Source organism: Pelobates fuscus, chromosome 12, assembly GCF_036172605.1.
Source record: "Pelobates fuscus isolate aPelFus1 chromosome 12, aPelFus1.pri, whole genome shotgun sequence".
Lineage (NCBI taxonomy): Eukaryota > Metazoa > Chordata > Amphibia > Anura > Pelobatidae > Pelobates > Pelobates fuscus.
The window spans coordinates 127494705-127520513 of NC_086328.1; the positions used below are offsets into that span (position 1 = coordinate 127494705).

A 25809-nucleotide genomic window follows, 5' to 3' on the forward strand; every position below is an offset into this window, starting at 1 on the left:
ATTGCCAGCCCTTGAACCGACCCGAAGCCAACGAAAGGGTGAGAGCTGCCCAAAACGCACCTTGACCCTGGAGAAGTCAAACGCCTGCAGCAGGAGCATACCGGACATGGGTATCGGTTAAGCCAACACTGGACTGATTACCTGTGGGGGGTAGCCACCGGCCGCATTAAAGGCCTTACAGCGCACATGGAACTCGGTGCTTTCCCCCACTCGATGTGCAGTATGCCAGTCATCGGGTATTGCCTAGTCAGCCACATTGCAGCCTTAGGCATTTTCATATGTACTGATGCAGCCTTAAATTATATGTTTAGACCCACTGCTTAGCCTGGGTGCTATGCCCTTCACCTGCCTCTCATGACTAAAATCCTAGCAAATGTATTCTGGTATTGCTAAACTACATAACTGCATTTTGGTAACATATCTGGTACAGTCTGATAGAGATCGATGTGTATAATATGCTCCCTCATAGTTTGTTAACCCATTAGGATGATGTACCAACTCAGCATGCCACTAACTGCAGCCAGTCATGTTAATCCATCTCTTGTAACCACGATTTTTGCTAGTATGTATCGCTTTAACTAACAACCTGATTGAATCTATATTGCTTAAGAAAGCTATAAATAATCATTTACAATCGCTATTGAATCTAGATAGATTTGAATACCCTAAGAATCTACGTTATAATCTCACTCTATAATAGCGATACCAAGCATGTACCTACTCTTGTCTTTGTAACTTTAAAAATTGTGCACGTTTTCTCACTGCCTTACTGATTACAAGCTGTGTATTTTGTCTCCTGTCACAAGCTGTTGGGGCGTGACAAGTTGTATGTAATTACCTGCACTTCAAAAATAAAGAATTAAAAAAAAAAAAAAAAGGGCAAATGTCATCACATTTTCACTTCTCTTTTTTTTTTTTTTTTACAAGTTTATTATATGTAATGAAACTTAATGATATTTTTTTTAATGATGTTCAGCCAGATAAAAAAGTGATATTTAAAAAATATATATATTATACATCATTAAAAAAAGTAATTAAGTTTCAACAACTGTAATAAACCTTACAAAAGATTAAAATTTGTCCTTTAATTTTTCCAGTTTTGTCCAGTTGTCCTTTAATTTCTAAAGGGGACCTGTCACTTTTCTAGAAAAAAACATCTCAACCTTGTGTTAATCTTTTTCATGAGATGGTCCATTTTTTACCTGTATAGTTAAGATTTAGCAAATTTCGTCACAGTCCAGTTCGGACCAGGCACATGCAGGGCACACATTGTGCACGAAGAATGGAAGTAGAAACATGGTTTCATTTCTCATAATCTGGTGATGCAAAGGACAGAGTTTATAACGATGATTGTCAGTGAGCTTAGATGGAGGCGCCCAGATGCAAGATAAAGAGGTGTTGATTTTAACAGTTACTTTTATTTGTAACATCTCACAATTACATGGTTTTAAAGGCAGACATAATTAAACAAAATATTATAAAAACTGGGACATTTCAGTTCCCCTTTAAAGATTTCTCAAATGATCTGACTAAGTGCACCTACATGTAATATTAAGAACCCTTACAGACATTTAAGTACAGTATTGTAGATGTACAATTTGCTACAAAATGCAGCAAAACATAATCAAAGAAACACTTTTAGTTTAAAAGATTATGATAAGCCAGCACTGTTTGAAGGCACTAGACCAACATAATCACGTTATATAATGTTATCTAAATAGAATGCACCTTTGATGCTTTTTTTTTTCATTCGTGGTAAGAGAAATCCCTTTCTGCTTCAGTAGTTTTTGACATCTAGAGAAAACAGCAGCTAGCCCGTGATCTTTGCTCTGTTCTAGGTGTCAAAAATGTTTAAGCCGAATTCAATCATTCAGCATCGTGTTTCAGTTCGGTCCTGCTCTTATATGTTTTCCTCTTTTTCTTGATTCTTACTGTGCTTTTCATAGTAAACAATATGAGGATAGATTTAAATATGTACAGTTGTGGGAAACATAGAAACATAGAATGTGACGGCAGATAAGAACCATTCGGCCCATCTAGTCTGCCCAATTTTCTAAATACTTTCATTAGTCCCTGGCCTTATCTTATAGTTAGGATAGCCTTATGCCTATCCCACGCATGCTTAAACTCCCTCACTGTGTTAACCTCTACAACTTCAGCTGGAAGGCTATTCCATGCATCCACTACCCTCTCAGTAAAGTAATACTTCGTAATATTATTTTTAAACCTTTGCCCCTCTAATTTAAGACTATGTCCTCTTGTTGTGGTAGTTTTCCTTCTTTTAAATATAGTCTCCTCCTTTACTGTGTTGATTCCCTTTATGTATTTAAATGTTTCTATCATATCCCCCCTGTCTCGTCTTTCCTCCAAGCTATACATGTTAAGATCCTTTAACCTTTCCTGGTAAGTTTTATCCTGCAATCCATGAACCAGTTTAGTGAGCATCGTAACAATGTTAATTCTTGCGGTGTCAACTCTTAGTGTGTGTGTTACCTCCATTTTCTGTAAAAGACGACATTTTTATTTGTCAGAAAAATAATTGTAAATAAACAGTTGCTTACAATACGTCATTTTATTAAGAACAAATGAATGGTACATACTAGAGCTACATAAATTAAACACAGGACACTTTACTTTGTGTTTATAAGATGTACGCTTTGTATAAAATTAGGAAAGTTGTAAAGGTATATATCCTTTCATATCATGAATGACAAAAGAGACATGCACCACCCACAATACAGTATTTTAGAACAAGCTTTCGGTGCCAGAAGATGGTGCAATCGTTCTCTCCTAGCAGTGACAAAGAACATCTGTCAAGGGGTTGCAACAAGGAATTACGTTCATGAAAACATGACATGTCAGGACTTTATACTCAACTAAACATACCGTCGAAGAAATAGGAAAGAATAATGTTTACATATGGATGTGGCTTAAAGTAATATTATATCGGAAAAAAACATTGATCATAACAAGAGTTATGTCGTATGAGGAAGGTACCTATGTGTATTTAACCAGCATGCCATTCAAAGAAACATTCCAACTCTAGTGATGTCTGTATAAGCCTGAAAGGAAAGCTGTTGAGAAAATAAAAGAAACATAAAAAACCCACATAGATCCTGCTAGCTCGCCTCTCGCTCACTGGTGTGGAAAGACGTAGGCAGCGCATGACGACAGCGCTCCATGGTGTTCTACTCCACCAACTTCTCTGATATCTTAGGGTCCCATTTCACTACTCTCTCTTCATGGTGATGGTGGACCTTTTAGAGAATTGCATGACCCGTTGCCGGTCGGTGCTGTTTGAGAAGACCACTGCGTTTAGAAAAGAAAAATGGTTAATAATATCAATTGGAGATAACACAGCTCGTGGTAGTTACAGTGAGGTGAATCAAGAAAAATTGAACAAAATGAAAATATAATAGATTGATATATATCATTTGGGCCGTTTACAAAATTCAGCAAATTTTCTCTCAGTGTGGGAGGTGGGTGGATGTCAGCATGTAGTTATAAATTAATGTTTGGAATTCTAGAGGAAGGAGCAAAATATAGGCAGGAGGTTAGGACTAGGATTTGGATCTAGACTGAGAAGCTAGGAAATACCATAATGGGCTAAGACTAGAGACGGGGCAGGCAACCTTTTGATAGCACTCTGCAAAAGTAAAACGTTGAAGTCACGGACGGCCATATGTTTGTTAAAGTAATGTTTATTTATGTTGAGGAATTTGGCTTCTGTTGTGAATGGGTGTGGCAGATGTTTTATGAGATTGTGTATGTGTGTATGTATGTGGGCTGTATGTGTTGTCTGTTATGCATGTCTGTGGGATATCTGTGGTGTTATGTGATTGTGTGTGTGGTGTTGCGTATGGCATTGTTGTTCATGGTGTTGTGTGTGTAGAGGGGTTGGCTTGTATGGTTTTGTGTATGAATGTGTGTGTCTGTGGTATTGTATGCAGGTGTGGTAAACCATGGAAATGATCTAACGCAGTGAGACGCACCGGATCGTGAGGGAGAGCTCTTTATGGTGTCAGCTCCCTCTGGGACCACAGGCTCCCTTTGGCTCCATTTGTGCTAATGCAATGTACAGATTATTCTATGCTCGTTCAATATTGCATAAACCAGTGAACCCCTGATAGGTACACTTTGCCTACTTCAGGGTTATTGGAGAAATAATGTAAAATATAATTTATATACTTAGTAGTCAGAAACTGTCAGCAAACACTGTGAATTATGAGCAATAAACAGCAAATAATGAAACCTATAGCCTGTTTAAATCCCTCAAAATACCAACATAAGTTATGATTTCTTTAATGAAAGTAATATTTTAAAACAGATTAAATCTTAAAGCACTGGTACTTTACTCTCCACAAGGGAAACACGAGAACAGAGAAACATGTTTTTGACTTGGGAAATTACAATTCTAGCAGTAAGGTATTATATAAACAAGCCCATGGGCACTTATTGCATTTTTAATGTAATTATAGACTAATATACGCCACAAAGGAATAGTTTTTAAACTCAAATGAAAATCAGGACTATTTTTTATGTTAATATGAACCAGAGCCCGTGGATGTCTTCTCCACCATTCTACATGTACATGCCTATTTATTACTTTACATTTGTACTGAGGGACAGCTTGTTTCAGGGTCCGTATCATGACAGTGGGATCGGTACTCTGCAGAGTTGTCTATTTACTACATACCTCCTAAGTTTCCCTAATTTAGGACAAAATCCCTCTGTCCATCTTTTCTATCCCAATATCCCTCTTTTCTAGGAGATCCACATTGTTAGTGTGTAACATAGCCCCACAGCAATAATACTCACAGCAATGTCTCTTTAAACTACAATATATGAGTGTAGATTAGAAATCAGTCTGTGTAAATATGATACAGAAATGATCCTGGGGGGCGTGCAGAGAGGAGGGGTCTAACATGAGAGGCCGAGCCTAGCACTGCACACCCGGTGGATTTGCCTCTTTGTATCCTCCGAGGTTAGGCTCTCATAAGATACATTGTTTTTGTTATAAATTACATTTTAGTTGTATGAATGTATATTATTAGTAAATCACATCAAATTTATTGGATCAGTCCCGCCACTGGCCACAGCGCCCGACCACATCCCCAAAATTAAAGTGCCCTCTTTGTCCATATGAAATTTGGGGAGATGTGTACTAATCAAAGTAAAATGAAAGCCGAAATGCAAAAATTCAGTTGTGACTAAAGATTAGTTTTATGGAAGTATAATATTTGGTATCAAGTTATCCTTGCCTTGGGATATTTCTGTATCCTAGGTGAAGGGTATGCATGCCATACAGATATCTTTGTAACCTATTGATTGCACTTTTACACATGTTATTTTTTTTCCTACAGATTTAACACTAGTGTGCTATATTAGATTTATTTATATATATATATAGATTTGCCATAGTAACTCATTTATTGGTTAGCTCCTGGATTTTTTTTGCTGCTATCTATATAGTGCAATTCCTCCCTAATACATTGTTTCTATAGGTTTTGGTGGATTCCTATACTTTTGCAGTTTTAGAGCTTCCAATATAAGGTCTTTTCCCCTCTCTTTTCTATACTTTTGGTCAGGGCCGGACTGGGGAAAAAATTCGGCCCGGGCATTTTTTATTCACAGCGGCCCACTGAAAAGGGGGCGGGGCCAGATAGGGTGTGTTTTGTCATCCCCAATGACAAGCACGCCCCATCTCAAAGTGAGCATGTTGGTTCAATGCTCTTTCAGGGCATGAGAAAAGGGCCCTGTATTTGTTCTGCACAGCGCAAGCAAATTTAATAACATGCTTGCGTTGTGTTTGCTTGAAACTTGTCTCAGGGGTTTCCATAATTGGGATACTCACGGTATCCCATTTATGGAGACACTATGTCTTTGCTTAAATGGAATCTAGTGTGTGCATAGGGTATCCAGAGTGTGTATGTCAGAAATGTAGTGTGTGTGTGTAGGTGGTGCAGCGTCTGTGTGTAGGGGATCTAGTGTGTGTGAAGGAGTGCGTATAGGAGATCTAGTGAGTGTGTGTGTGAGTGATGCAGCGTGTTTGGGGGCTGCTGTGTGTGTGAGGGGTGTAGTGTGCATTTGTGAGGAGTATAGTGTGTGTGGGAAGGTGCTGTGTGTGTGGGAGGGTGCACTATGTGTGTGTGAGGGTGCAGTATGTGTGTGAGGGCGCTGTGTGTGTGGGCACTGTGTGTGGGTGCTATGTGTTAGGGTGCTGTGCGAAGGTGATGTGTGTGTGTTAGGGTGCTGTGTGAGGGTGCTGTGTGTGTTAGGGTGCTATGTGAGTGAGGGTGCTGTGTGAGTGTTAGGGTGCTGTTTGAGCTAGGGTGCTGTTTGAGCTAGGGTGCTGGGTGAGTGTTAGGGTGCTGGGTGAGCGTTAGGGTGCTGGGTGAGTATGTTAGGGTGATGGGTGAGTATGTTAGGGTGATGGGTGAGTATGTTAGGGTGCTGGGTGAGCGTTAGGGTGCTGGGTGAGTATGTTAGGGTGATGGGTGAATGTTAGGGTGCTGGGTGAGTGTTAGGGTGTTGGGTGAGTATGTTAGGGTGCTGGGTGAGTGTTAGGGTGCTGGGTGAGTATGTTAGGGTGCTGGGTGAGTATGTTAGGGTGCTGGGTGAGCGTTAGGGTGCTGGGTGAGTATGTTAGGGTGCTGGGTGAGTATGTTAGGGTGATGGGTGAGTGTTAGGGTGTTGGGTGAGTATGTTAGGGTGCTGGGTGAGTATGTTAGGGTGCTGGGTGAGTGTTAGGGTGCTGGGTGAGTGATAGGGTGCTGGGTGAGTGTTAGGGTTCTGGGTGAGTATGTTAGGGTGCTGGGTGAGTATGTTAGGGTGCTGGGTAAGTGTTAGGGTGTTGGGTGAGTATGTTAGGGTGCTGGTTGAGTATGTTACGGTGCTGGGTGAGTGTTAGGGTGCAGGGTGAGTGTTAGGGTGCTGGGTGAGTATGTTAGGGTGCTGGGTGAATGTTAGGGTGCTGGGTGAGTATGTTAGGGTGCTGGGTGAGTGTTAGGGTGTTGGGTGAGTATGTTAGGGTGCTGGGTGAGTATGTTAGGGTGCTGGGTGAGTGTTAGGGTGCTGGGTGAATATGTTAGGGTGCTGGGTGAATGTTAGGGTGCTGGGTGAGTATGTTAGGGTGCTGGGTGAGTGTTAGGGTGTTGGGTGAGTATGTTAGGGTGCTGGGTGAGTATGTTAGGGTGCTGGGTGAGTGTTAGGGTGCTGGGTGAGTGTTAGGGTGCTGGGTGAGTATGTTAGGGTGCTGGGTGAGTATGTTAGGGTGATGGGTGAGTGTTAGGGTGTTGGGTGAGTATGTTAGGGTGCTGGGTGAGTATGTTAGGGTGCTGGGTGAGTGATAGGGTGCTGGGTGAGTGTTAGGGTGCTGGGTGAGTGTTAGGGTGCTGGGTGAGTATGTTAGGGTGCTGGGTGAGTATGTTAGGGTGCTGGGTGAGTGTTAGGGTGTTGGGTGAGTATGTTAGGGTGCTGGGTGAGTATGTTAGGGTGCTGGGTGAGTGTTAGGGTGCTGGGTGAGTGTTAGGGTGCTGGGTGAGTATGTTAGGGTGCTGGGTGAATGTTAGGGTGCTGGGTGAGTATGTTAGGGTGCTGGGTGAGTGTTAGGGTGTTGGGTGAGTATGTTAGGGTGCTGGGTGAGTATGTTAGGGTGCTGGGTGAGTGTTAGGGTGCTGGGTGAGTATGTTAGGGTGCTGGGTGAATGTTAGGGTGCTGGGTGAGTATGTTAGGGTGCTGGGTGAGTGTTAGGGTGTTGGGTGAGTATGTTAGGGTGCTGGGTGAGTATGTTAGGGTGCTGGGTGAGTGTTAGGGTGCTGGGTGAGTGTTAGGGTGCTGGGTGAGTATGTTAGGGTGCTGGGTGAATGTTAGGGTGCTGGGTGAATGTTAGGGTGCTGGGTGAGGGTGATGTGTGTGTTTGCAAGGATTGTGTATTGGGGGGAGGCAGGTAAATGCCGATATTGAGGTTTTTTGTTATTATTAAAAAAAAAAAAAAAAAAAGATTATATCCCCCCCTTCCCTTCTTACCTGTAGCCTGGAAGGGGGGGGGGGGGGGGGCGCTGACATCCATCCCTGGTGGTCCTCGTGGTAAGTGAACTCTAGCCTGTGGGGCTAGAGTTCACTCTCGCGAGACCCGGCCGGTTGCCATGGCAACGGCCCGGATCTCGCGAGAAACCCGGCGGAGCTGCAAGTTAGAGCTCCGCCGGGTCCGCCTCTCCAGGCTGGCTCCCTCCCTCTCTCTCCCAGCCGGCGGCCGCATTTGACAGCATGTGGGCCGGTGAGGGAGATCTTTGATCTCCCCACCGGCCCTACATGCAACACAGCGGGGCCGGCGCTCAGATAGCGCCGGCCCTGCATAGACCGCATGGATCCCCCCGGCCTCGGCCCGTGGCCATCGCAGCCCACCGGGCATTTGCCCGGTTTGCCCGATGGCCAGTCCGGGCCTGCTTTTGGTATTAGAATTTATCCTATTTCTGTGACTAAAGAAGAGTTAGAGATTTTTAAGCAATTCCTGCTTAAACATTTCGATTCAGTTTTAAATTCACTACAACTAACTGGTTAATAAATAAAAGGATTTTCAGGATTATTCACTAAAGGGAAAATTCAAGGTGAATCTCAAAGTGAGCTTTAAATTTAAGTTGAGAATAGTCACATTGGAAAAACTCTCTAAATCAGCTGGGCTTTCAGATCAGCTTCTCTGGGCTTAAATGTGAGATTCACGTTAAACTCTCACCTTAATGAATATCCCTGCCTGTGTTACTTACATGGTTGTTCACTTAGCTCCGCATTGTATCAAATTAAAATTAAATTGGCAAAGTTACAGCTAAAACAGTTGGTCTGGAAAAGTTGTCCAATATCATAGTTTGGTTAAAGGAACACTATAGTCACCTAAATTACTTTCGCTAAATAAAGCAGTTTTAGTGTATAGATCATTCCCCTGCAATTTCACTGCTCAATTCACTGTAATTTAGGAGTTAAATCACTTTGTTTCTGTTTATGCAGCCCTAGCCACACCTCACCTGGCTATGATTGACAGAGCCTGCATGAAAAAAAAACTGGTTTCACTTTCAAACAGATATAATTTACCTTAAATAATTGCATCTCAATCTCTAAATTGAACTTTAATCACATACAGGAGGCTCTTGCAGGGTCTAGAAAGCTATTAACATAGCAGGGGATAAGAAAATCTTAATTAAACCGAACTTGCAATAAAGAAAGCCTAAATAGGGCTCTCTTTACAGGAAGTGTTTATGGAAGGCTGTGCAAGTCACATGCAGGGAGGTGTGACTAGGGTTCATAAACAAAGTGATTTAACTCCTAAATGGCAGAGGATTGAGCAGTGTGGCTGCAGGGGCATGTTCTATACACCAAAACTGCTTCATTAAGCTAAAGTTGTTCAGGTGACTATAGTGTCCCTTTAATGTTAGTGTCAATGTTGCCATTTGTATCTTAATTTGATTTAATAATCCTGTTAGTAATCAAGCTATTTGTTATTGTATGAGTTACTTAGACCATGAGCATATATAGACATATATTTTAAATTACTATCATTCTACTTCGACCAGAGCCATTGTTGGAACCAATACGCAGAGCTCAATAGTTCCTCATGGTTCTCACTGTATCCACTGCTTATTACTGTGTGTTTTATTGTTGTGACTATGAAATACAGTCATACATACAGGACATTAGTGTAAGCTTTTTTTCCATAGGGCTGTGGGATATACTTATACTCATTAGACATTGCTCTCAGTGCAGTTATTTCAATTCCGCTCGGCCGCACTATTAATAAAAGGTAGAAGGGAGAAAAATAAAAATATGTTTATATAGGCGCAGGGGCTATTTTGGGGGCAGAGCCCCTACCAAATTTGGGTCCAAGGTCCGCCCCTGCACCAATGTGAGTTCATTCCAGTGGAGCTCCATGATGCACACAGTGATTTACTGTGAGTTTTATAGCTGTGAAGCTCTGTAATTCCATCATGCATACTGTACATTATTGTGGGTTTTATAACTGTGAAGCTCTGTAATTCCTGCATGCATACTGTACATTATTCTGGGTTTTATAGATATGGAGCTCTGTGATTCCTGCATGCATACTGTACATTATTCTGGGTTTTATAGATATGGAGCTCTGTGATTCCTGCATGCATACTGTACATTATTGTGGCTTTTATAACTGTGGAGCTCTGTGATTCCTGTATGCATACTGTACATTATTCTGGGTTTTATAGATGTGGAGCTCTGTGATTCCTGCATGCATACTGTACATTATTCTGGGTTTATTGATGTGGAGCTCTGTGATTCCTGCATGCATACTGTACATTATTCTGGGTTTTATAGATGTGGAGCTCTGTGATTCCTGCATGCATACTGTACATTATTCTGGGTTTCATTATTGTGGCTTTTATAACTGTGGAGCTCTGTGATTCCTGCATGCATACTGTACATTATTCTGGGTTTTATAGACATGGAGCTCTGTGATTCCTGCATGCATACTGTACATTATTGTGGCTTTTATAACTGTGGAGCTCTGTGATTCCTGCATGCATACTGTACATTATTCTGGGTTTTATAGATGTGGAGCTCTGTGATTCCTGCATGCATACTGCACATTATTCTGGGTTTTATAGATGTGGAGCTCTGTGATTCCTGTATGCATACTGTACATTATTCTGGGTTTTATAGATGTGGAGCTCTGTGATTCCTGCATGCATACTGTACATTATTCTGGGTTTCATAGATGTGGAGCTCTGTGATTCCTGCATACAAACTGCACATTATTGTGGGTTTTATTGCCATGGCACTGCATGATATATATGTATGCTGCAAATTACTGTGAGTTTTATTGCTGTGGAACTCTGTGATACATGCATACATAATGTAAATTATAGTGGGTTTTTATTGGCGTGGAGCTCTGTGATACATGCCTGCATACTGAACATCCTTGTTCCTCTGCCAGTGGTGCGTGTGCCCCAATTACACCAAAAGCAGGGGGTACACCAACAGCTCGCTGTCCACTTTAGCGCCCCAACAGAAGGCGGTCAGCTGTGCGCTAAGGCAGAGTGGGCACCTACTTAACTAGACTGCGGGTGCCTACTCTGCCCTCATACATTGTCCGGGGCAGAAAATCGAGTCGGAGTTGGCGAGGGAGCTGGACTCTGCATGACCTTCAAGCATTACTCTCTTGCGCACCCTGAGGTGATGCAGAGAACTGGGTTATGACGTAACTCTGGCCCCAGCATCACTAAACGGTGCACGAGGAAGCAGTGCTGGAAGAGCACCAAGATTGCAAAAGCCCCACCCTGGACCCCAGGGAAAGGATCCTTACTAGACCCCAGGGAAAGGATCCCCACTGGACCCCAGGGAAAGGATCCTTACTAGACCCCAGGGAAAGGATCCCCACTGGACCCCAGGGAAAGGAGACACTCTCCCAAAGGTAGGGAGACTGGGTGGACTTAAATAAAAATAATTATTTGTATGTGTATGTGTTTGTCAATGTGTCAAATCAATAAGAGTGTGTGTCAGTATGTCTGTCAGTGTGTGCGTCAATGTCCTCTGTGTGAAGCTGTGTTTGTTTGTGTCTGTTAGTGAGAGTGTGCGTCTGTCAGTTAATGTGTGTGTGTCAGTAAGTGTCTGTCAGTGTGTGTCTAATCAGTGAGATTGTGTCTGTCAGTGAGTGTGTGCGTCTGTCAGTTAATGTGTGTGTCAGCAAGTGTCTGTCAGTGTGTGTCTAATCAGTGAGATTGTGTCTGTCAGTGAGTGTGTGCGTCTGTCAGTTAATGTGTGTGTGTCAGTAAGTGTCTGTCAGTGTGTGTCTAATCAGTGAGATTGTGTCTGTCAGTGAGTGTGTCCTCAGTTTGTGTGTGTATCAGTGTCCTTTGTGTGTAACTATTATGAGTGTTTTATATTTTCATTTTGTGACTGTTAGACTTCAGATTAATAGTTCATGTACTCCCCCTTACATACACAATATTTATATTATGTTATATTTTTTTTACTTCCTGTAATCTGACTTATTTTCCATAATATGATCAACTTAAATATCAGTGTTTACATGTTAATTTGGAATTTCAATCAGTAGAAATTACTTTCTCGAGGGAGATATACTTAGGAATTTTTTTTTTTAGACCTGCAGGGGTACTTCCCTGTAAAGATTGAGAACCACTGCTGTACATGACTTTGAGTTTTACTATGATTACACTAGAATGTAAGCTTGTTTGAGCATGACCCTTAACACCCTCTGTTCCCGTACATCCACCTCGTCTTGTCTGTCAGTCCCATCTATTATATATCGCTGTGGAATAATTATAATGTATTGTAAATTATTGAATGATTTATAATACACTCATGCACACCGCACATCACAAGAAGTATTATGCAACTTTCCCCCCAATATTTGCAATTTTCATGAACATTTAGAGCTTATGAGATAATGCTAATTGTACTGTGAACTAAAACTAAAACAAAACTCTCTTACCAAAAGACTGTGAAAATTAGTCATCTGCATATATCTCAGCTTTCTTTAATTTGTGTAACAATGAGAACCACAGGACATAACCTTAAAGATGATTAAAAAGTCCATTTTTTGTAAGAGAGCTGCACTTTGTCTATCCACGCTGTACAGAGATATGCTTTAATCTTTTTTACTCATACTTTTTATCATTGTATCACAGTGTATAACATTTTCCTTTGTAACAGAAACACAGAATACCAGTAACGACACAACACCAAATGAAGAGGAGAAGCAAAACTAAAGTATTTACACAATGATTACAGGGTCATTTACCATAGTGAAAATTCAGAGTGAATTAAAAGTAAATTTTAAATTTAAGGTCAATATAGCCAAACTAGAAAATGTCTCTAAGGCAGCTAGGCTTATAGTTCACATACTCCGGCCTTACAATTGGCATTTACTTTGAATTCACTTTAAATTCTCACTTTACTAAATACCTGTGTTTGTGAGTACTACAAATATACTGTAAAAGTGACATCCAACCTACCCCCAAAAAATAAAAAAAAATAATATGCAAGTTCAAAAATGTAAAAATGAAATATCTTTTGTAGGTGTTATTATTGTCACTTTTTTTGTATTTGTTTATTTAAATTTATCAACAAAGCTCAGTAATCACATGAGACTGCTATCCATTTGGAAATGCATGGACGAGCATATTTGAATTTTGATCATGTAATTTTAATTTTATTTTATTTAGTTGGTTAAGCAATTTTAAAATGTTTTTAGAGTGAATAAATTGCATGAAATAAATAAACTTTATTTTATACAGATTCTAGGCAATAGTGTTTGATGTTGATGTAGTTAAATACATAGATGGTGTTAAGATCATTATTGTATTTGCATTAAAGAGTTTGGAAAAGCAAAGCGCAAAATGGGTTTTATTAGGAGTGTCTGCCATTCTTGCTACATTTACTATGGAGCAATCACTGGCTATGGATTGGGGGATGCTAACTGTGTAATTGGGGGATAGTGTATCTGTGTGTATGTGTCTGCTCCATCCCAGGGCACAATGCTGTGTGTGGATACAGTGATCTTCAGATAAGTATTTATTTCAATTTTCTCCAGGACAATGTATGGACTTGGGAGACAACCACCTTCTCAAACATATGATCCTACAATGCTCTCTGCAACTCTACCTATTGCTACACTAATTCAAAGGCATACGTCTTCTTGGTCACTGCACTCTGCCGGTATACTCGGTATAACGCTGTCCGCTGCCTGTACCAATACTGGTGACTCACACTTAAAGGACTTCTCAACGTCAGCTCCATTCCTATGGAACAACCTTCTTTCTCCCATCAGACTCTCCCCTAGTCCTCATTCCTTTTAGAAGCTTCTTAAAACCCATTTCCTCAGAAACCCTATAGCCTTCTGGGGTAACTGTCACTGCTCTTACTCTGTCAACTTCATTAGTAGCCCCATGCTCCAAGTTACTCTCAACTTCCTATTCTGTCACTTTCAATCCCTGTCACCTGGTTGCTTTCCCCCACACTACTCTTCCTATTTTATTTTTATACCCCACCTCCTTTAAGCTAGTTCATGTAGGGTCATCATCAATGTATTGTTCCTGTGAAAACTTGTAATAATTTATTTCATTTGCTAAATCCCCATTTATAACATTTTAAAGTGCCGTGGAATAAGTTGGTGCTATATAAATAATAATAATAATAATAATCTCTAGATATTAGTCTGTAGATGACAGGTTTGCTGTAACGTTATAATGACCATATGGGATGACTTGGGCAAAACTGTTGTTCAATAAAACAAATCCTAGGTTGACAACACAGGATAACGATTATCAATTGGATAACATTTTCGTTTTTGACCCACTCTAAGGAAAAGTGGCGAAAAATTGCGATAATGGTGGCTCACGCTAGATAAAATACTTATTAGGAGTTTATTAGGAGGAAAACATGACAACTTGGTTTAAAAAAAAAACCCTATTGATTAACAAATGAGGTTTGAAGATTTCTCTTTATTTTTTGGTTAGATACAACTTTGGAAACGCTGCAATGTTTAGAATAATAGTAATGTGCATCTTACCTCAACAAGTGGATGCCAGTGCGCTATAGGTTTTCTTGGATAGGATAACATTTCATTCCAGTGTTCCCGTCCTAGGCTCTCGGCATCGTTCCCTACTTGACATACGCCGATGACCTCATTGTGACCTACACTGTGAAAATGTTGCATAATGTTTTTTCTGAAAGTGTTACATAGTAATATCACATATATAACTTACCTACTGCTCTGAGAAAGATTGTATTTGATATGTTAATCTCTTGAAACTTTGGGGAACTTTTCGCTATGTTCTACCGCTTTATAAAATTCAGTTCAACATGTTGATTTCAAATTGCCAATGTATTTAAAGCGACACTATGGTGACCATAACAACTAGAGCTTATTGTAGTGGTACTGGTGTCTATAGCCTGTCCATGCAGGCTCGTTAATGTTATCACTGCCTTTTCTCAGAAAAAGCAGAGTTTACATTACTGCTTAGTTACACCTCTAGTAACATTCACTCAGATGGCCAGTAGAGGTGCTTCTTGGATCATTCAGTGTCTCCACCCTCTGCATGAAGACACTGAACGTTCCTCATAGAGATGCATTGGGTCAAGGCATCTTTATGAGGTGATACTGATTGGTGCAGTGCGGCGTTTTGATGCACATCTTCAATAGCCTTCCAGTGCTTTCCTATGGGAAAATATGGGATTGACGGAGATTGTCAAATTTCATGATCTCCGCCACAAAGGCAGAGCAAGCTGGAAACAGCCGTGGAAAAAACAGCGAAGTGCTGGAAAAAAAGGCGAGTGAAAACAACTTTTAAAAGTAAGGAGATGGGGGCCGGTACCCTAAACAGTGCTTTTAAAACTATAGCTTCAGGAATACATATTTGTATTCCAGACACAACAGTGTTTCTTTTAAGATCCAAATGAAGTTCAAGAGTTAAACTGGACAGTTTTTTTTCCTACATATCTACCTAAAATTCCATCCAATTTTTATTAATACATTTCAACCTTTTGCCTAACATATCAGTATCGAAATATTTTTATAACCCGTGTCTTGAGGTGAGTGCCAAATTAGCAGGAATTTTGCAAGCCACCAACTTCACTAATTTACTGAGCTGCCTGTTGAAAATACAGTCAGAATTCAACGAGAATAAAATAGAATGTAGCACTCAATCTATTTCACATTTTGACATCCAGCAGGTAATTGACCCTCTTGTGAGTAAGGCAGTGTCAGTGGTGGAGTAGACTATGAAACTGGCCTATATAGCTTATTACCAAGGCTAAATTTGCCTCACTGTGATGACTTCACTATACTCCACAGGGAGACTTGGTTATAACAACAATACATAATTTATTTGGGTTGTTGGGAAGAAAGGCATAGCGTAACTGTGACTACATTTCCAGCAATTTGGTACACCAGATCTAGACGCTGTGCTTGCTAACGAGAACGACGAGTGTGTTATCCATTCTATAAAGGAGAGTGGTGAATAGAAAACCAATATTGCACATTGCTGATGGCAATTTATAAAGAATACATTTTGGAGCAGGAAATAAAGATACAAAAAAATCCAGGTCAGTCCAGAAATGTGCTGTTATCCAATTTTGTCTAAAAATAAAATAACGGCATTTACTTACAGCCCAAATGAAAAAAATAAATAAAAAAATAAATTACAAAAATGAAAAATGGAACCCGACATAGTCTAGACTTCAAATGACCTGTTGTTAGACCCAATGCAGTGCTAAATAGATCAGATATTGTTTAGAAATTCAATCATCAAACAATTGAATTATCACCAAAGTATATAAACAGACATTTAGACTTCATAACGTGCTGGCAGGAAGAACTAAATATATCTTAAAAATATATAAGCAAAGTTGGGGTCCCAAGGACCAACAAATAACTTGGAAAGAGACCCTCAATTCATACACAAGAAGCGAGAGGTTAAATAATTAGCCACAATCCCATCCTCTACCAGTTTCAGCCAATTAGAACAATGAGGATGAGGGTAGCATTAAATGATGGATCATCTATTTAACTATAGAATGTCCTCCAAATTAGCCTCTAATTAAACCCTTTATCAAGTAGTGTGCAGATTGATTTTAGTGAATATTCCAATAATATATATCATCCTATTTGGCTCTTAAATTCTGCAAATTGGTTGCCTTTCAACGCTTTGAAAACTACAAAATTATAAAAAAGAATCCAATACATTCCTTATTATCATTATTATGTGGGCCATAATTTAGTTTTCAGTTCACCACAATTCCTTATTTAATGAATAACTCATCGGCGGCCAACTACACTGTTACAGGCGATTATGCATCTTTTTCATAGACCACTCTTCAATATTATCTTTAATCAAATGATACAATGATGTACCCCGTACTAAAAACAAAAATGCAATCGTGTTTTAGTTGAGGGACGGGCATTTTGCATTTCATTCTAACTGCTTCTGATGCAGAATGACCCTGTATTTGCCCACCATAGCTGTTAATCCAGATTAAGTATATTGAAAATATAATGCTTTTATATTTAGTTATTTACGAAGTAAGAATTTTAAAGTAAATGGAGGCCTGTTAAAGTTCCCAGCAAGTTATTAACAGAAATGTACCCAAATTGTTTGCTGATTAGCGGATTCACATAATCTCATCTCATTTTCAGAAATATACCTTTTTTTCTGTGAATACTGAGTACTTTTAGAAGAACAGGAAATATAGGGGGCTTATTCATTAAATACATAGTTGTCAGCGGAATTTAAATTTTTTCCCCAAATTTAAAAAACCTATTATCGCCTCACTACAATTTACTATTCAGGGTACCAATGGCTCATCTAGGCAACACAGCATTGTGATCTACATTACCCATAGTGCCAATAGCTTTGTGATGCATCATGGGACATTTATTTCCCAAAAACATGAGATAGCCCTCATTGGTTTAATCTTTAGTGGAAACCTATAATTTGAAAAATAGATAGCAGAATGCATATAAAAACTATTTTTGGGGGGATTTATTCACCGACATGGCTGTATCTGCTTGTTGTATTGTAGGAATATATGTAATCCATTATGATAGCTCACCGGTCGTAATCCATTACTGCTATCAATAAACTGATTTGATCTATATTTTCTGGTGGGACATCAAATACTATGGCTTCGTTGTAAACTGGATTTAGCGTATTCCTCTTCGTTGAGGTTTTTCGTTTTTTCAACCTCCTTCCCTCGCACATTATAGAAACCTTCACGTAGGGATCTACATCAAAGAGAAAAAACGTTATTAGTACAATCAAAACAATAATTAATATAATTACACTGTAGGGCCTTAATTATGATCACTTTCAATGAGGACATTGTAACTGCCAAATTATTGGTGAGTATATAAAACTGACTTTGGATTAAGGTGTATATTCCACCTTGCTTTGGTATTCTAAAAACTAGCATTTTCAGTGAGTGCCCAGTAGCTCTTTCATTCACTATCCACCCTCATCATCCTTACATACAGGAGAAGGGGTACAGATATGTCCCCCAATTTATGTGAGGTGCAGTTCAGTAGATCTGTGCCTGAAACATCACAAGTCTATCTTTCTTAATGTTTGTTCATCTACTCTGCATTACTGCATAACTTACTGAGGGCATCAGGGCAGGGTATTATCTCTGGGTCATTCAGTGTCTGAAAACACGACTAGAAAGCAGGTAGGGGACTGATATTTTGGGAAACTTTCTGCAGAGTACACTGCCAACTCCTTTCAACGTGTACACCACATCCACTGTACTCACACACATAATACACTATACACACACCACATACACTATACTCACACACATAATACACTATACAAACACATACTGCACTGTATACACTACACACACACCACATACACTGTACTCACACACTGCATCCACTATACACACACCACATACACTATACTCACACACTGCATCCACTATACACACACCACATCCACTGTACTCACACACTGCATCCACTATACACACACCACATACACTATACTCACACACATAATACACTATACAAACACATACTGCACTGTATACACTATACACACACCACATACACTATACTCACACACATAATACACTATACAAACACATACTGCACTGTATACACTACACACACACCACATACACTATACTCACACACTGCATCCACTATACACACACCACATACACTGTACTCACACACTGCATCCACTATACACACACCACATACACTATACTCACACACTGCATCAACTATACACACACCACATACACTATACTCACACACTGCATCCACTATACACACACCACATACACTATACTCACACACTGCATCCACTATACACACACCACATACACTGTACTCACACACTGCATCCACTATACAAACACCACATACACTATACTCACACACTGCATCCACTATACACACACCACATACACTATACTCACACACTGCATCCACTATACACACACCACATCCACTGTACTCACACACTGCATCCACTATACACACACCACATACACTATACTCACACACATAATACACTATACAAACACATACTGCACTGTATACACTATACACACACCACATACACTATACTCACACACATAATACACTATACAAACACATACTGCACTGTATACACTACACACACACCACATACACTATACTCACACACTGCATCCACTATACACACACCACATACACTGTACTCACACACTGCATCCACTATACACACACCACATACACTATACTCACACACTGCATCAACTATACACACACCACATACACTATACTCACACACTGCATCCACTATACACACACCACATACACTATACTCACACACTGCATCCACTATACACACACCACATACACTGTACTCACACACTGCATCCACTATACAAACACCACATACACTATACTCACACACTGCATCCACTATACACACACCACATACACTATACTCACACACTGCATCCACTATACACACACCACATACACTGTACTCACACACTGCATCCACTATACACACACCACATACACTGTACTCACACACTGCATCCACTATACACACACCACATACACTATACTCACACACTGCATCCACTATACACACACCACATCCACTGTACTCACACACTGCATCCACTATACACACACCACATACACTGTACTCACACACTGCATCCACTATACACACACCACATACACTATACTCACACACATAATACACTATACAAACACATACTGCACTGTATACACTATACACACACCACATACACTACACTCACACACATAATACACTATACAAACACATACTGCACTGTATACACTACACACACACCACATACACTATACTCACACACTGCATCCACTATGCACACACCACATACACTGTACTCACACACTGCATCCACTATACACACACCACATACACTATACTCACACACTGCATCCACTATACACACACCACATACACTATACTCACACACTGCATCCACTATACACACACCACATACACTGTACTCACACACTGCATCCACTATACAAACACCACATACACTATACTCACACACTGCATCCACTATACACACACCACATACACTATACTCACACACTGCATCCACTATACACACACCACATACACTATACTCACACACTGCATCCACTATACACACACCACATACACTGTACTCACACACTGCATCCACTATACACACACCACATACACTGTACTCACACACTGCATCCACTATACACACACCACATACACTATACTCACACACTGCATCCACTATACACACACCACATCCACTGTACTCACACACTGCATCCACTATACACACACCACATACACTGTACTCACACACTGCATCCACTATACACACACCACATACACTATACTCACACACATAATACACTATACAAACACATACTGCACTGTATACACTATACACACACCACATACACTATACTCACACACATAATACACTATACAAACACATACTGCACTGTATACACTATACACACACCACATACACTATACTCACACACATAATACACTATACAAACACATACTGCACTCTATACACTATACACACACCACATCCACTGTACTCACACACTGCATCCACTATACACACACCACATCCACTGTACTCACACACATAATACACTATACAAACACATACTGCACTGTATACACTACACACACACACACTGCATCCACTATACACACACCACATACACTATACACAAACACTGCATCCACTATACACACACCACATACACTGTACTCACACACTGCATCCACTATACACGCACCACATACACTGTACTCACACACTGCATCCACTATACACACACCACATACACTGTACTCACACACATAATACACTATACAAACACATACTGCACTGTATACACTATACACACACCACATACACTATACTCACACACTGCATCCACTATACACACACCACATACACTGTACTCACACACTGCATCCCCTATACACACACACCACATACACTGTACTCACACACTACATCCACTATACACACACCACATACACTGTACTCACACACTGCATCCACTATACACACACCACATACACTATACTCACACACATAATACACTATACAAACACATACTGCACTGTATACACTATACACACACACCACATACACTATACTCACACACATAATACACTATACAAACACATACTGCACTGTATACACTATACACACACCACATACACTATACTCACACACTGCATCCACTATACACACACATACTGCACTGTATACACTATACACACACCACATCCACTGTACTCACACACTGCATCCACTATACACACACCACATCCACTGTACTCACACACATAATACACTATACAAACACATACTGCACTGTATACACTATACACACACCGCATCCACTGTACTCACACACTGCATCCACTATACACACACACTGCATCCACTATACACACACCACATACACTATACACAAACACTGCATCCACTATACACACACCACATACACTGTACTCACACACTGCATCCACTATACACGCACCGCATACACTGTACTCACACACTGCATCCACTATACACACACCACATACACTGTACTCACACACTGCATCCACTATACACACACACACTGCATCCACTATACACAAACACTGCATCCACTATACACACACCACATCAACTGTACTCACACACATAATACACTATACAAACACATACTGCACTGTATACACTATACACACACCACATACACTATACTCACACACTTCATCCACTATACACACACCACATACACTGAACTCACACACTGCATCCACTATACACACACACACTGCATCCACTATACACACACCACATACACTATACTCACACACTGCATCCACTATACACACACCACATACACTATACTCACACACTGCATCCACTATATACACACCACATACACTGTACTCACACACTGCATCCACTATACACACACCACATACACTATACTCACACACTGCATCCACACACACCACAACACAGCCCATGCACACTGCATACACTAAACAAACACACAATGCATGCACTGCACAAACAATTCATCCACCATACACACCACATACACTATACACAAACACTGCATCCTCTATAAACACCACATACACTATACTCACACACAGTATCCACAATACAAACACCACATACACTATACTCACACACAGTATACACTATACACACTACATACACTATACTCACACACACACAGTATCCACTATACAAACACCACATACACTATACTCACACACAGTATCCACTATACAAACACCACATACACTATACTCACACACAGTATCCACTATACAAACACCACATACACTATACTCACACACAGTATCCACTATACACACACACACACACTGCATCCACTATTCACAAACAATGCATCCACCATATACACACCACATACACTATACAAACACACACTGCATCCACTATACAAACACCACATCTAGATTTAATGGTTATGTTAAATTTGAAATTTAAAACAATTCGGGATCAATCTAAAAAACACAAATAACATAACAGTGCAAAATGTATATATATAATGGTAGACCCCTTATGTAGAGTAAAACTCACAGGATTTAAAGCCGTCCCAGGCTCTATATAGTATGCAGGAGGGTGCCTAAAAAGGCTAAAACTATATCCTCGAGGAGAGAAGCACAGGATACAAAGTGCAGAATCCAAAATTTATTGAACAAAAAACCAAAATAAAACTGGGACAATAAGCAGTGTATAAATAGTAAAATATACTAGGCACAAAGCCTAAATAAAACACCGCAGAGTAAATAAGAAAAAAGTCCCAGATACAATACTTTGGTCTAGCAGCAAACGTGTTTCAACTCCATCTGGAGTCTTCCTCAGTTTAAACTTTAATGGACATGTTAGTTTCTCTTCCTATACTTATATAATATACAATGCAACTAAAAACATAGCCATGGTGGGACAGGACCATACAAAACAAGATCTGGATTTACGGTGGGCCATACTTGCACATACATTCATGAGGTTGAAATGTTTTTTTTTGTGTTTTTTTTTGCACGGGGAAACATTTTATACTTAATAAAACATTAAAAACCACTCTGCGCTTCCTTTTTTTTTTTCTGCAAAAACTCTTAATCAAAAATGTAATTAAAAAAAGGATGTCTTTATTTCACAGCAAAACCTATTCAAAATGTATTGCTCAGTTACAAACTATCAAAATCTTGATCCATATACAAATATTCCTGTGGAGGTAAACTCGTTATCTGGATGCTGCAATACAATAAAAAATGACTGACCAAAAATGTGTTACCCCGTAGCTTGCAGTTATCTACATGTGGAGGTAAGGAAACATTATGAATATGAGCATCACGATTGTCATGTTAGAAGAACAGAAGTCTTTGGGGGTGTTTTTTATACAGCTTATTGCTGGTAAATCTTATATTATTTATTGTCCTCATTTAAAAAATGTGTTGTCCTCCTTTAAAAAGTCTTCCTTGAAGTCTGCTAGTGTTAATTGTCATGAGTTTGTGGAGAAGTGGGTTAGACGCACTAACGGACCTTTGACCAGGAAGGTAATGCAAGCTCCGAAACATATGTTTCGTGCTCAGTCACATGCACCGTGCACAGTGCAACTTGTGTAAACTTTGTTACATCTTCCTATTCTTTTATACACATAGCACGTTTGGCAGCAAAGCGATTCCCTTGTACTTTTTTCCTATTTAAAAATCAATAAATATAGAATGTTAAAAAAAAGTATTTTATTGTTTATTGTCCTACATTATTCTTATATGGGATCCTTCCTTCCTCGTAGAATGGACACCTCAGTTGACAGATGGGCCTACCAAATGAGTAGACCGACCGACGGTGGATTAGCCATGCATTTCAGTGCTTTCTGCAGGGTCTTAATGGCCTGATCATTGCGCGAGCGTGTCTTTTTGTGTGCGTGAGCGCATCTAATTGTGTGCGTTTCCTCTATTCTTGTTGGAGACAGTTCCGGGATGGCGTTACAGAACCCGAAAATCAAGACTGTTGAAAGTTTCATGTTAATAAAATTAAAATAAATGAATAAAGCATTGCCGCCACGGTTGCACAAATTTCGACCTGTATCGAGGTCTTCATCAGGCTTGATAAAGACCTGGGTACAGGTCGAAACGTTGTGGATCCATTAAAGCTGCTTTAAACATATCACAATAAGTGCCTGAGATTTTTTCTTTGATGTATATTCTATGGGGTATGCTGACCCATTCTCAGTTAGCACCCTGTGATTTTTTTGTGATTGAGTGCAACCCTCTTCTCTATTTTTGATGGCTCTTTTATTCATGTCTCGAATGCCCCCCATCTGCATCTTACTTTCTGGTCTGTGTAGTGTTTAAAAATCTCTCAGAATAGCTATCGCTAGATCTAGATCTCTACGCTAAAGACACAATGCAAAAAGCTTGAATATCCAATATTTCAATAAATTGTATCTTCCCATTTTCTAGTAATGTAGCTAGCACGATGTATAGATGCCGTTATATCACCTACAGAGCACCACCTTGTTATTTTTGCATGAAAGTTAAACTTTAAAATGCCTCTATCTACCCTGTCTTATTGTTTATACTGCAGACATTGTTAATCACAACATGAGGTTATGTGCTCAGTTCCATGCATTTAATGCTCAAATAAACAAGCACTCAGAGGATTATTAAAACCGGTCATTTTCTCACCAGATGCCCCTGTTATATCCATTGCCTTGAGATTTCTAGCCTTTATTATGGTGATTGTTAGTCTTCCCGCTGTAGGCAGATAGCAGAGAGAAAACATCAAGTCGCCAAGGTCGACGTTATCCTACAAAACAGAAAGAGCAGGTGAAAAAACAGACAGAACACAAAGTCGTGCATTTCTGCTTCAAAAGATAAATCACATGGACTAATTCAAAGTAAAACTCTGTAGAGCAAATAATATTGATAATATTACTATTAATAAAACTGTCCAAAAGATCCTCGATTTATTTTTCTAATATTTGAAGAGACATTCCAAAGACTTCTCTAGGTTACAAGTCTTTTGGATGGTGGGTCTGGTAGGACAATGAGATGGGTAAAGAGATTGCTTCTTCCCCTCTCAATGTGTCCATTTGTCTTCTTTGGGAGCCATAGCAGTATTATGTTGCATGTTTATGATGATAAAAAACAAGACTTTGGGGCCATCGATATACCTTATTGTACATAAAAAGAAAAATACTATAGGCATTGCACCTCTGGCATATCACAAAAAAACAAAGCAAGATCCAATTAATGATATGATTAATAAGACAGAAATAACTGAACACAGTAGAATTTATCAAGCTCTGGAGTTAAACAGTTGCTTTATATTGTCTAAATAACTCTACCTAAGAATTAACTGTGCTTGGTTGTCTCTATCTTGGTTGTTCTTCATTTGAAGAGTGTTGTCATGACTGTTGCATGAATGCAATTACTAAATACCATCATTCATTGGTAGCTCTTCTCCTCAGCTGCCCTTACCAGAACCAACTTAATTAATTATAACATAATATATAAATGCTCTCTCCCAAATGTGCCCTTTTTTATTTTTTAATAATATGTATACATTTACCAGCAATATGGTGCCATGGTAAATAACAAATAATTGAAATCATTCTAACAATGAGGAGTAAAGTTCTTCAGAATAGCTGATTTATTGATCAGTGCTCAGTAACGTGTGTTGGGACCAATTCTGTTTTTCGATGGT

General features: G+C 39.7%; 1 protein-coding gene across 2 annotated transcripts in view; it reads right to left on the reverse strand.

Annotated features, from left to right (window-relative positions):
* Window positions 1-2604: 2604 nt before the first annotated feature.
* The window catches only part of SYT9 (synaptotagmin 9), a 133516-nt gene continuing 110311 nt past the window's right edge, over window positions 2605-25809 (reverse strand). Inside the window, exons 4-7 of one of the 2 annotated variants that reach the window (XM_063438304.1) lie at window positions 24789-24909; window positions 17596-17767; window positions 14555-14684; window positions 2605-3309 (exon numbers count right to left, since the gene is read on the reverse strand). In XM_063438304.1, the coding sequence (XP_063294374.1) occupies window positions 3241-3309; window positions 14555-14684; window positions 17596-17767; window positions 24789-24909 (492 nt within the window). In that variant the 3' untranslated portion in view covers window positions 2605-3240. Of the gene's footprint in view, window positions 3310-14554; window positions 14685-17595; window positions 17768-24788; window positions 24910-25809 lie in introns of those variants that run through there. The other variant, XM_063438303.1, reaches the window with a different exon arrangement.